This window comes from Coptis chinensis, unplaced genomic scaffold, assembly GCF_015680905.1.
Source record: "Coptis chinensis isolate HL-2020 unplaced genomic scaffold, ASM1568090v1 utg1029_pilon_pilon, whole genome shotgun sequence".
NCBI classification, from domain to species: Eukaryota; Viridiplantae; Streptophyta; class Magnoliopsida; order Ranunculales; family Ranunculaceae; genus Coptis; species Coptis chinensis.
Genome location: NW_028238094.1, coordinates 486238 through 498925, shown reverse-complemented (window position 1 = coordinate 498925; position 12688 = coordinate 486238). Strand labels below are relative to the sequence as shown.

The following is a 12688-nucleotide window of genomic DNA, read 5'->3' as shown; positions in this document are numbered from 1 at the left end:
TAATAGTAGTCGGTTCACACAAATCAAATTCTAGAGAATATTGTGTCTGGATTCACATTTATTAGCCCATCTAGAAATTATTGCAACTATAATGCTAGTGTTGCTCGTTGCTATAAGCTCTATTATTTGTTTACTACAACAGGAGCAAGGACTCTATTACTCAGAAGCTGTGTGATTCTCTGAGGAACCACTACTCACTTTTCGCCCCACTTCAGTAGCGTGTCAACAAAGTCATCCAAAGCTCTCAAAGACGAGCCTTTCACCTCTGCATCTGTTTCAACAGCTTTCTTCATCTCCACACCCAGAGCTTCAGCCCTTCTCCTCATTTCCTTCCCTTTCTCGCCATCCAACACTTCGTTCACCTTCATCGCTATTTCCCCACTGTCCATCTCCGCATCAACACCTCTCCCGACTTCAACACATACGCCCAACTCTTCTTCCAACAGCTTTGAATTGTAGTGCTGCTCTGACCCGAGTGGCCACCCAATGATTGGTACTCCTCTGCTCAAACTTTCCAACACTGAATTCCATCCACAATGACTCAAAAATGCACCGACTGATCTGTGCGAAAGGATCTGCATTTGGGGCGCCCAGTTGCGCACTACTAGCCCCATTTTGCTTTCTGTAATTCGATCTCTGAAACCTTCAGGCAACCATTCAGGTTTGAATTCTTCATTAACATCGAATCCAGTTGGGTTTCGAAGTACCCAAATGAAAGGCTTCCCACTCTGCTCCAACCCTTTAGCCAGTTCCATCATTTGAGCACAAGGAATGCTGTTCTGCGAACCAAACGACACAAAGAGAACCGAACGGGGGGCGTGTTCGTCAAGCCAGTCAATGCACGTCTGTGGTGAAACTCCAGGATTCTTCCCTCCTCGCTCATACTCTTGAGTTGAGCTAGGAAGCAGAGGTCCTATTGCCCAAACACGTTTCCCAGTTGACTTCCCCCAATCATCCAAGCTTGATTTCTCAAGCACTTCAACTGTGTTCCAAAGACTTCCATCTGCTCTACTGCAGTATTCAGCTTGTCTTTTGGCAAAGAGAGACGATGGGTTAGTTGGATCAGCAGCTTTCATGTTGTTGGAAAGCTGGTTTCGGTGGATTGTGATATGTGGGAGATCAGGGAGTGCGATGACGTTGTCTTCATTGGCCAAATGAGGAAAATGAGTCCAGATGGAGTTGTAAATGGACATTGCGTAAGGACCAGAGGTATAGAAAGGAACATGTCGAGAACCAAAGGTATGTGCAACCTCAACACTAAAACCCTAGAACATATCAGAGATGACACATACAGGAGGTATTCCATCATTGGATTCTTTCATTTGAGACATCAGACGTCGAAAAGAAGGCTCAAGAAGTGATTCAGCAGCGTGATAGAATTGACCAATTGCCAATAGGTTGGAGAGAGCATCAGTGTTTTGAGCATTTTGAGGAAGTGAAGAGTGATGAGATGAGAGTTGGAAGGACAACTCTTGGAAACGAATGGTTGGGTAAGAGCTAAAGCGTGGGCGTAAACTGAGGACGTTTGCTGGAGTGCTTACTATAGTGATGGTGAGTGAAGGAATTCGAGAGGCTAGAAGTCGTGCTAGATCAAGGAATGGATTCAGATGGCCTTGTGCCATGAATGGGAAGAGCACTACATTTCTGGCACAACCACTCTCACTCATCTTCCTACCTTTCTCCATTACACACTTGTATTCTATAATCGATGTGTCTAATACGACGGTTTGTTAGTTTTTTTATGAGTATTCTCCAGCTGTGGTGGTCTAATCTCTTTTGGCATTGTGTACTTTAGCATTGTCTGCCTTCATTAAGTAAACCCAGTCAGCCTCTTATCTTCTTTTTAATTAATTTAGAGGAATACCAGCAGCTTCATAGTTACATACTTACATTACAGTATTACACACCACTCACTAAAGGACACATATATTGGTGGTAAAAGCAATATAATTTGTACATTAAAGCTTCTTCAATCTCATATCTCTTTAGTGCAAGTCTAATGGGGATATATGGGCTGATAAAAGCAAATATAGCACAAAAATGTCATTCCAATAGGACGGCTAAAAGGGTCTTAAATTTGGAAGAAGTTAAAAACCAAGCCAAAGTTAAGATAAGTTCGGAGACGTACGACATAGTATTTCGATGGACGGGAGAAACTGTGCCGTCCGTCTAAAAAAATTTCAACTTAAGTTACAAAATAATGGACGGACCGCAGAAACTATGTCGTCCGTATCATTTAACACTTCAAAACAGAAAACGCGATTGGATTGGTTTTTTGATTTTGGGGTGCCAAATTTGGCTGGACAAATTAAAAAGCCTATGTAACACCTTTTAACAGCTCTCTATTGGACTTGCTCTTATACCCCATGCAAGTGTTTGTCCAAGTTTGTAATAACAATTGGCTAGACTACTAATCTACAGTGAGTTAGCTAGTGACTAAGTTATCTCTCATTTATGGAGAAACCCCTCCTTTAGTTTGGAAGTGTTTCCTATATGCCATGCCATTAAGCAAAATGCTGCAAATTTTTTGATGTGTTGATTTTTTTTATTTTCTTACAATGAATGAGACCATACTAATTTATTAAGCACGCGACCCTGATAATATATATATCGAGTGTGGATATTAATTGTTGAAATTCCAGACATTTCGGTAAATTAAAAAAAAATCAGCCGATACGAATGGGTATATTTCGATAGAAAAGCGAGTTCAGGAGAAAGCTAATCATCATCATCTTCAATCGCGTCAACCCAACGAAGCTAAGGTAAGCTGATTGAAACATTATTTTAGAGATCTCCTAGTTGTTTTATCTGCAAATCAAACGCTGTTGTAACTTAAATTTTGGAACTTTCATAATGTTAATGTTTGGGCTTAATCCCCATTCACATTTCTTAGATACTCAATACAAATACCCCCAAAGATTTGACAATATATTATGATAGTTTTCTTATAAATGCTTGTTTATCAAACTGTTGATATACTTTTAGAATCGAAATCAATTGGTTCGGGCATTTTTGTATGGACTATGGAGTGTGTGTTTAATCTTCTTTTGGAAATGTAGTTGTTCCTCTTGTCCAGGAACAAAATAGCCTATTTGTTTGCTTGAATTGAACTTTTATGTGTAAAATTCCTGGCATTTATAGTCAAGAGCTGGAATTCGACTCCAGAAATCTTATCCTTTGGATTTCACTATAAGTTTTTTTGGTTTGCTTTCTGATGGCTATCTGCTTATATGGTATGCAAATCTTGTGCCTTGATATGGTTTATCTTTGATGGTTCCTAGTTATACAAACCATGGACCCTTCAGAGCTAAGGTATTTGGAGGACTATGATACCCCAGTCATGAAAACCATTCAAGGGTGCTACTACAGGTTTAGTTGCAGGGTCTATTTGGGGTACAGTTGTTGCCACTTGGTTAGATGTGCCTCGTGTTGAGAGAAGTGTCGCTCTTCCGGGTCTTATAAAGACCTTGAAGCTTATGGGTAACCATGGGCTGACATTTGCTGCCATTGGTGGAGTTTTCATTGGAGTGGAGCAGCTTGTGCAGCACTATAGGGTAAAGAGGGACTTTGTCAATGGTGCAGTTGGTGGTTTTGCTGCTGGGGCAATTGTCTTGGGTTTACAAGGTATGGCTGTTTGGCTTTATGAATCACTATTATCTAATGACACATATCAGTACTGATTGAAATCAGTGTTTTGGTAATTGTCTATTCAGTACAATGGGAGTTTTTCTATCTCCACTCTGTTTATGCTGATAATCTCTAGACAATATCTAGCTTAGGGTTTGTTAAGGTTTAAGGCATTTGTTCAAGACAGAAATGCATATTATGTATGAAATAAATAGAACCAAAAGAAGAGCAAAGAAAATCGACTATTGGTGGACTAGTGCCAAATTGGACCATTATCAGCTTTGATGCTGACAAATACAAGTGTTTGGACTTGTCTTAGGCTATAGATAGTTTAGTCCAAGCAACTAACTGGATTCTGGTGAGAAATAACTGATTCAAATTCATTCATTTGTCAGTCTAGTCAAGTAAGGTTTTTCCTTTAATATACTGGTGAATATGGAAAGTTACTGTACGTACATATTGACACTTTTTCTCTTCAATCAGTATTTTTTCCTATTGTTTGCGTAGAATTGTTTGTTGACACACTGTTAATTCTACAGCAAGGAGCATTCCCACAGCTCTTTCTGCAGGAGCTGCTTTGGCGTTCACTTCTGCTGTTTTAGATATAGGTGGTCAGAAAACTAGAGTTGAAACTGGTAAGGAGTACTCTGCTTTGACCACCAAGAAGAGGCCATCTTCTCTCGATTAGATGTCTTTTCTGGCTTGACAAGAAGTTTCGGGTTGAGGTGGAACCTTGGAACCATTGGGTAGAACTTGACTTCTTGTATCCGGACTATTTTCCTTGTTATTTCTTTTTCTTTCTGTTTTCAGAGTTCGAAAGTGACGTAAATAAAAGTACTGTGTTCTTTTTAATGCTTACAACAGATACTCTTTCTAGGGTGTTAGGGTTCGCATGGTTTTGTTGTTTGTTTGGAACTTTTAACAAGTGTACGTCCCTGCTTTGCCCCCAACGTTTTCATGGAAAGTGTGGATACGCTGCCCCCACAACTCTGTAAGATTTATTATACCAAAGTTTGCACCTTCAGCGATTCGGGAGCATGCCTAATTAACTGAAATGGGCTTGCATTGAAAGCTAGTTTTTATGTATGTCATGCATGAAAAATGCAAACTTTCGAAGGTTTTGAATGCTTACTGTCAATTTATTTTGTTTCCTTAGCTCTGTTCTGCTTACAGGTGGTATTTTTAATGGCGTCTAGATGAGCCTTGTTAATCATCTAGATGCATTGACATTTTAGTTTAAACGACCGTCCATCTCTACTAAGAAAAGGGCGAGTGCCGAGTAGTTTGGACTCGAAAGGCTCAAAAGTTAGACAATACTCCTAATGATTTCAACTTTAGTGTTCCGTTAGAGTCCTAACTTGAGCTTTCCCACTTCCTAGTTATAGTTCACACTTCACACGAGGTGGATAGAGGATACACTTATTACACTAAGTTATTGGGAGCTCTTCGTTAGACACGCATGCTGAAAATTGCTTGAAAGAAAGATAGCTCCATATTAGAATCACAAAAGGGAAAAAATACAGTTAATCAAATATATACTCAGGACGGCGTGGACGGACGGACGGTTTGTCATGGAGGGCGGTAAGCTTAATTTGCATAGAATTCGAATTGAGATATCGGAATTCTAAAAATGTATACTAAGAAGAAGACAGTCGTGGAAGGAGAGTCCATATTTCACCAATAAGAAAAAATTGTAGTCGATTGTTGTAGCAGTTGTAACTGAGACACAAGCCATTCCCAATTGGTGGGAGCTCCCAGAGGATCTTCTAGAGGTGATACTCAATAAGTTGACCTCCATCTATGATCTCATTCGGGTTGGGGCTGTTTGCCACACATGGCAGCGTGCCTATCACTGCCATATTCGTCTCTATCATCATCTACTGCCCCAGCTTCCACCAATTGGGAAAGAAAAATTAAGTCTGTACAACCATTTTTCTACAAAAGGAGAAAGGTTTGCGATTTGAAGATTCATTTACCACGTAAGAGCCACTGCATTGGTTCAAGTCAAGGATGACTTGCTATTGAAGAGGCGCAGGGCAATAAATGTGCAACTTCAGTTCGTCTGGTTAATCCATTCTTGGCTGTGAATAACGAGTTCCGTTTGCCAACATCATCTGAATCATGGTCTTCAAGAATCAGCAAAATTATTTTGTCTGCCAACCCAGCATCAACATCTGATTATGTAGTTATGGCAATTCATAAATCATACTCAGAACGATGTCTGTCTTAACGTCGGACTTCCCTGGCTGCTGCAAATCGAATTGCATATATTTTGGTTATGATGCCCATAGTATCAAAGCGTCCCGTAATCTTCTATTTAGAAGATAGAAGCTTTGAACGACTGGTACCTTGGATTGAGCCGAAAATGCATAGCTGCTGAAGTTGAGGCTTGGTTTTCTCGTGAGGTCTGATGGAGCTCACGTTCTTGTAATCTTGTTTTAATATTGTTGAGCTTGTGTACTTGGTTAAGAAATAAAATAACATTAACGTCTACTTCTTCTGAGATGTCAAATACGTAAACCTTTCTCTACGTAGAAACAATATAATAAGAATTTCAGGGAGAAACACCACATATGTATGATTCGAACAGATATAAGATATTCAACCATTTAAGTGCCATAACCGTAAGGTCGAATAAACAACAAGTTAGTAGAAAAGATTTAATTCACTTTGGTGCCTCAAATACGGAGCCTAATAATATGCGACATTGCGCTGCACTTCAGTGAATGCTTTTTTTTTTTTGTGTTAAAAAATTATCATTTGATGGATTCTTCATACACGGAACCAATGCCGTCACAATTTTTCGGCTCCAACTACAAACACAATCTAGAACGCTTTTCTTTTCACTCAACACTTAAAAAGCTGGCTACACGGTGTGGATATTATGTTAAAAGCAAAGGCTCAAACAAAAGTTGGCTGAGTGAGTAATTATTGTCAGACTAGCATGGAGGCTACAAATTGCACTTGGTCTTACGGTGTAAATTGATTGGATTGTGAACGGAATGGATTCTGATGCATTTTCTAAACAAATCAACAGTCATATCAGATTTTTACTTATAGGGGATAGCTTAGCACTGTATCAGTACCTGGCAAATTCAAAGAATGATATTCAGTTCATATACCTTCAAAAAGGAAAACACTGGCATCTAAATTAAAAGGCATCCACATGGGTGACTACAAAGATTTGTTAACGTCAATTGAATTTTCATATCTACTAAAAGATACAATTTACACTTTTGAAGTATTTGAGCTGTATATGTCGTCTCTGTGGCATATATTCACACCACGGGCTGCTGACAACAAAACTGATTCTAAATATGTATGAAGTTGTAGTGTCTCTGAGGCATATATTCACACTATGTGCGACTGACAAAAAACAATGACTCTAAGCAGGAGATCTTCTAAATCTGTATGAAGTTTTCCTGGGACATGTAGCAAAAATAAGAATAATTTGATCAGACCATCTTGTATCTTTACAAGGACTTATCAGCCTTCGCTTCCCTTCGAGGCGAGCTCAAATATATACGTGGCTGAATATCAGATTGGTGGTCAGATAACTCACCTCCTCCCTCTCAAGAATCTGAGCAGGAGATCTTCTTTGATTAGTCCTGTACAAGAAACTTATTGTCCCAGAAGCACCCTTTCAGACCAATCATGAGTTAGACTATTCCTCTCAGGGAGTAAATCTGTGATCTTCGGCAGCTCCTTGAGAGTTTGATTTTAAATAAAAAGGAGTTTGATTGGTCAACAACAATATTTTTTTTTTGTGGGAATTTTGACATCTTTTGGTTTATGGTATAATTTGGTAACCTCCAATGTCTCATGTATTAAATGCTAAATATATACACAACGGGTATCAAATACTAGAGATAACGAGTCTTTAACCGAAAATATAAAAAGAGAGTACATAAGTTAACTTCAGGTTTCAAATAAACAATGGTGGCACTTTATATAAACATTTAACTACGAGTAAGAAGTAAAAACCAAGTTATATCATGAGATTTGCGCGAAACACCACGAAGTTTGTATGAAGGAACACGTAGTGACTAAACATTATTTATGTGGGTCTGTCAGCATATATACCATATAGATATTCACTAAGGCTGAAGCCCAAAGCCCAAATACCTTGGATGGGCTGGGCCGGGCCGGGCAGACACCGATACTAAACTATCTAGAAGTAGATAATATCACTTATCTACACTATATGATAGACCAATCAAAATCTTGTTAAAGACCTTGTTTTGCATCTGTATTACTCAAAACAATTCTAACTACTTTTTGTCTTGATTTTATTACGTTTTATTGATGTATTAAGCAAAAGAAAGAGAATATAGATCATAGTGGCACACATTAACATGTATACCATGATACTAAAGATTTCATAAAAGCATCTACACAACAGGTACATATATATAAGTTTCAAATATGACTTTGAACAGAAATCAACTGAACAAATTTATTTAAACACAACAGTACAAATATACCTCTATTATTTCCAATATGACTTTGATCAGAAACTAAACTAATTATTTTCATACATACTCTTTGATTACATGGCAGATATTAAAAGTTGTAGATTATATTTTCTCTGTTTTGGAGATGTTTAATATGGATTAATATAAATCAAACACTCAAAAAAACTATCTTATGATACAAGATAGACTAGAAACTAAGATATTTATAAGATTACTGTAACAAGACATAACAAAAATATGACAGCTATAGACTAGAATTTCCGTAAGAAATTGTTTCTCATTGTCCCTGGGAGAGATATGGCTAACTTGAGAGATAGTTCATCTAATATGTTAGGATGGCAAGAATGAGAAATGAATTGTTAGAGGCGACAGAGAGAGTGAGACGGTACCTTTCAGCAGAAGGGGAGTGCTTTCCTGAATCTAGAGATCTAGACTTCCTGAGAAAATAAGAGGAAGTATGTATTGGATGTTACCAATATGGCTAATTTGAGAGATAGTTCATCTAAACTATTAGGAAGACAAGAATGAGAAATGAATGGTTAGAGGAGACAGAGAGAGAGACGGTACCTTTCAGCTGAAGGGGAGTGCTTTCATGAATAAGGAAATCTAGACTTCCTAAAAAAAATAAGAGGAAGAAGATATTGGATGTTACCAATTGTTTGTCTATATAAGAAGACACTATACTCTTAGACTAATCCATATCAAATATTTGCAATATGATCAAAAAGCACAAAGACAATATAACACTGCTATTTTGGACCTTCCAAGACAAAAGAAAGACACAAAAATTGAAAAAAAAACGAAAGATCAGATATGTTGTCTTCTTTAATCAACAAAGCAACCAAACTTAATAAAATGCAATTTTTGTATTCCCCTCCCCCCCTCACAAAGAATGTATATCAATTCAACCACACAAAACAAGAAAGACAACCATTATCATAATACCTCCTTGATCCCATATCATGAGTTTGACTATTCTTCTTAAGGGGGTCAAACAGTGATCTTTATGCATTCTAAGAAAAGATTGTAGTCCTACTTGTTATTATCTTAGGATATACAATATATAAGTATAAATTCTAAGACAACACAGATACACAAGCCATTCATGAATACTGAGCAATCTGTCACAGTTAACAATTTCTTTATACTTTAAAATTTGGAGAACACTACGCAGTGATATTACTTAAAACAAGGCCTAACTCTTTTTTGTCTTGATTTTATTTCGTTTTATTGATGTACTAAGCAAAAGAAAGATAACATAGATCATAGTGGTACACATTAACACGTATACCATGATACTAAAGAGTTATACTTCATAAAAGCATCAACACAACAAGTCAACAATACATATATATAACTTTCAAATATGACTTTGAACAGAAATCAACTGAACTAATTTGTTTCAACACAACAATACAAATATACCTCTATTAGTTTCCAATATGACTTTGATAAGAAACTAAACTAATTATTTTCAGACATACTCTTTGATTACATGGCAGATAAGAAAAATTGTGGACTATATTTTCTCTGTTTTGGAGATGTTCAATATGTATTAATATATATCAAACACTCAAAAAACTATCTTTTGATAGACTATAAACTAAGATCTTTATAAGATTAATTTAACAAGACATAACAAAAATATGAAAGCTATAGACTAGAGTGTAGAGAATTTTCATAAGAAATTGTTTCTCATTGTCCCTGGGAAAGATAGGGCTAACTTGAGATATAATTTATCTAAAAAAACAAAACAAAACAAAACAAAAAACAAAAAACAAAAAACAAAAAACAAAAAACAAAATTAGAAATGACTTGTGGTGCAGTTTGTTGCACGCTCTTTTGAAGATGCAGATCAATTTATTTTCCATCAAAAAAGTGTATGTTACATCTGGACCGCAGCGATTTGCCTTTCGATGTTTACAAAAGACCCATCCTGGATCCTTTCCTGGGTCAGCCCATAACAAGTCACGCACAAGACCCTGTTTTGTTACTTCTGTTGGTCTCTTCACGCACGCAATGTCATCCAGATTAGACAATTCTTTCGAGAGCCCACCATGAACACAAAAATATTGTCCCTAGATTAGCGGCAGTGTATCAAAGCACCCATTGATTGACTTCCAGACCAATTCGTCTGAACGCCTTTTGCACTCCTTGCTAAAACCATAGTACTTATAGATTATGTAGATATATATATATCTACATATATATAGATTATGTAGATATATATATATCTACATATAGATTATGTAGATATATATATACATATAGTAGATATATACATATATACATAATACTTCCTTGATCTTCCACTCTCCTTGAGATATAGTTAATCTAAAAAAGCAAAACAAAACAAAAAACAAAAAACAAAAAACAAAAAAGACTTGTGACTCTCCTTGAGATATAGTTCATCTAAAAAAGCAAAACAAAACAAAAAACAAAAAACAAAAATCAAAATCAGAAAGGACTTGTGGTGCAGCTTGTTGCACGCTCTTTTGAAGATGCAGATCAATTTATTTTCCATCAAAAAAGTGTATGTTACATCTGGACTGTAACGATTTGCCTTTCGGTGTTTACAAAAGACCCATCATGGATCCTTTCCCATAACAAGTCACGCACAAGACCCTGTTTTGGTACTTCTGTTGGTCTCTTCACGCACACAATGTCATCCAGATTAGACAAATCTTTCGAGAGCCCACCATGAACACAAAAATATTGTCCCTGGATTACGGCAGCTAGCGGCAGCGTATCAAAGCACCCATTGATTGACTTCCAAACCGATTCGTCTGAACGCCTTTTGCACTCCTTGCTAAAACCATAGTACTTATTTATTCTACTGCACTCATGATTACCTCTAAGCAGAAAAACTGACTTATAACATTATAGGACGTTAATAATTTGTTGAATTGTCGTAGACTTGTGGACTAGATTATGTAGATATATATATACATATAGTAGATATATACATATATACATAATACCTCCTTGATCTTCCACTCTCCTTGTGCGGTCTAGGAGATGATTGTCTCCTCTCTGAAGATGTGCACCTCGACCCACGTTCCTTTCGGCGAACTGGAATAGGGAGCTCTATCGAACCGGAGTTAGGCCTTGTTTTAACATGGCAGATAAGAAAAATTGTGGACTATATTTTCTCTATTTTGGAGATGTTCAATATGCATTAATATATATCAAACACTCAAAAAACTATCTTTTGATACAAGATAGACTATAAACTAAGATATTTATAAGATTACTTTAACAAGACATAACAAAAATATGAAAGTTATAGACTAGAGTGTAGAGAATTTCCATAAGAAATTGCTTCTCATTGTCCCTGGGAAAGATATGGCTAAAGATATAGTTCATCTAAAAACAAAAAACAAAAAACAAAAAACAAAAAACAAAAAAACAAAATCAGAAAGGACTTGTGGTGTAGCTTGTTGCACGCTCTTTTGTAGTTTTCTCTACATGATAGTAGAATTATATAGACTTATAACATTATAGGACATTAACAATTTGTTGAATTGTCGTAGACTTGTGGACTAGATTATGTATATATATATATAGTAGTATCAATTAATGATTTAAGTTCTTAAGTGGTTAACTTTATCAGTCCATATTAAATTCTTAGAAGTCAATGCACTCTAGTTTTGTGAATTGAAATAAATATATAATTTTTTTGATATTTATTGTTTAGACCTGACAAAAAAAATAAATAAATAAAAAATTGTATACTTTTGTTTTTTTGGGGGTGGGGTGGGGTGTGCATATAATCTCGCACCCCGCTTAGAACCTCCTCCTGGGGGAAGGGGGAAGGGGGTCTATGCTTGTATGGACTTCGTGACTTGTGATGTTGGGGATGAGATTCACGGCTTGCAGGAGATGGTGACCTACATCTGTCTATATAGGTAGACCTCCGTTGCCTTGGACTTGGTGATCTACGCCTCGGAGGAGAGGGGTCAAGAGTTGATGTCCGCCTTAAGGGTGACAAAGGCTTTGTGCGGAACGCTTGATACGAGGAGGAGAACAGTACTGCCTATCAGGAGATCTGGACCTCCCTCTTGATCTTGAAGATCTAGGTATACTCCTCAATTTCTGCCTGTCACTGAAAATAGAAGTTGTGAAAATGTTAAAACAGTTTATCATATCAACAGTCATTAAAATGAGCTGCAAGAGAGGAATAAAAAGGATTCTGAATATACGTGAGGAGAACAGTACCGCATATCAAGTGATCTGGACCTCCCTCTTGATCTTGAAGATCTAGGCATACTCCTCAATTTTTGGCTGCCACTGAAAGAGAAGTCGTGAAAATATTAACATTGTATTTCATCAACAGTCATTAAAATGAGCTGCAAGAGAAAATAAAAAAGAATTCTGAATGCACGTAGTTACTACATTTCAAGTTGAAACTTGAAATGAAGAACTAGATAAGTCAATAATTCATCTAATCCAACTATGAGTAAGCACTATATTCTTTACTGCAGCCAAACAAAATGGAGTGATAATTCATCTAAAACAACATGAAAAGAATCAAATCAATCAAATACATGCCCAACTCATCACCACTGTCCACTGGCCTCATTCAC

At 36.8% G+C, this 12688-nt stretch overlaps 1 protein-coding gene, 2 long non-coding RNA genes and 1 pseudogene across 5 annotated transcripts; 1 reads left to right on the top strand and 3 right to left on the bottom strand.

Moving 5' to 3' along the window:
* Positions 1–28: 28 nt before the first annotated feature.
* Positions 29–1797, bottom strand: LOC147474294 (UDP-glycosyltransferase 92A1 pseudogene; annotated as a pseudogene). Its single transcript, XR_015210034.1, has one exon. The product of XR_015210034.1 is annotated as a UDP-glycosyltransferase 92A1 pseudogene (transcript).
* Positions 1798–3285: 1488 nt separating this feature from the next.
* OEP16-3 (Mitochondrial import inner membrane translocase subunit Tim17/Tim22/Tim23 family protein) lies at positions 3286–4488 on the top strand. The gene is given in 3 exon segments (XM_086586437.1): positions 3286–3352; positions 3354–3624; positions 4167–4488. Coding segments are annotated over 3 exon segments (480 nt in total). The 5' UTR covers positions 3286–3292; the 3' UTR covers positions 4316–4488.
* Positions 4489–5278: 790 nt separating this feature from the next.
* On the bottom strand, positions 5279–6066 carry LOC147474292 (uncharacterized). Its single transcript, XR_015210050.1, has 2 exons — positions 5976–6066; positions 5279–5876 (listed from the first exon to the last, which is right to left on the bottom strand). It is a non-coding gene; the product is annotated as an uncharacterized LOC147474292 (long non-coding RNA).
* Positions 6067–6774: 708 nt separating this feature from the next.
* Positions 6775–9846, bottom strand: LOC147474291 (uncharacterized). Of its 2 annotated transcripts, XR_015210038.1 has the most exons (3): positions 8670–9846; positions 8492–8539; positions 6775–7235 (listed from the first exon to the last, which is right to left on the bottom strand). It is a non-coding gene; the product is annotated as an uncharacterized LOC147474291 (long non-coding RNA). The 2 variants fall into 2 exon arrangements; XR_015210037.1 differs by having other exon boundaries at positions 6775–8539.
* Between the last annotated feature and the right edge of the window lie 2842 nt (positions 9847–12688).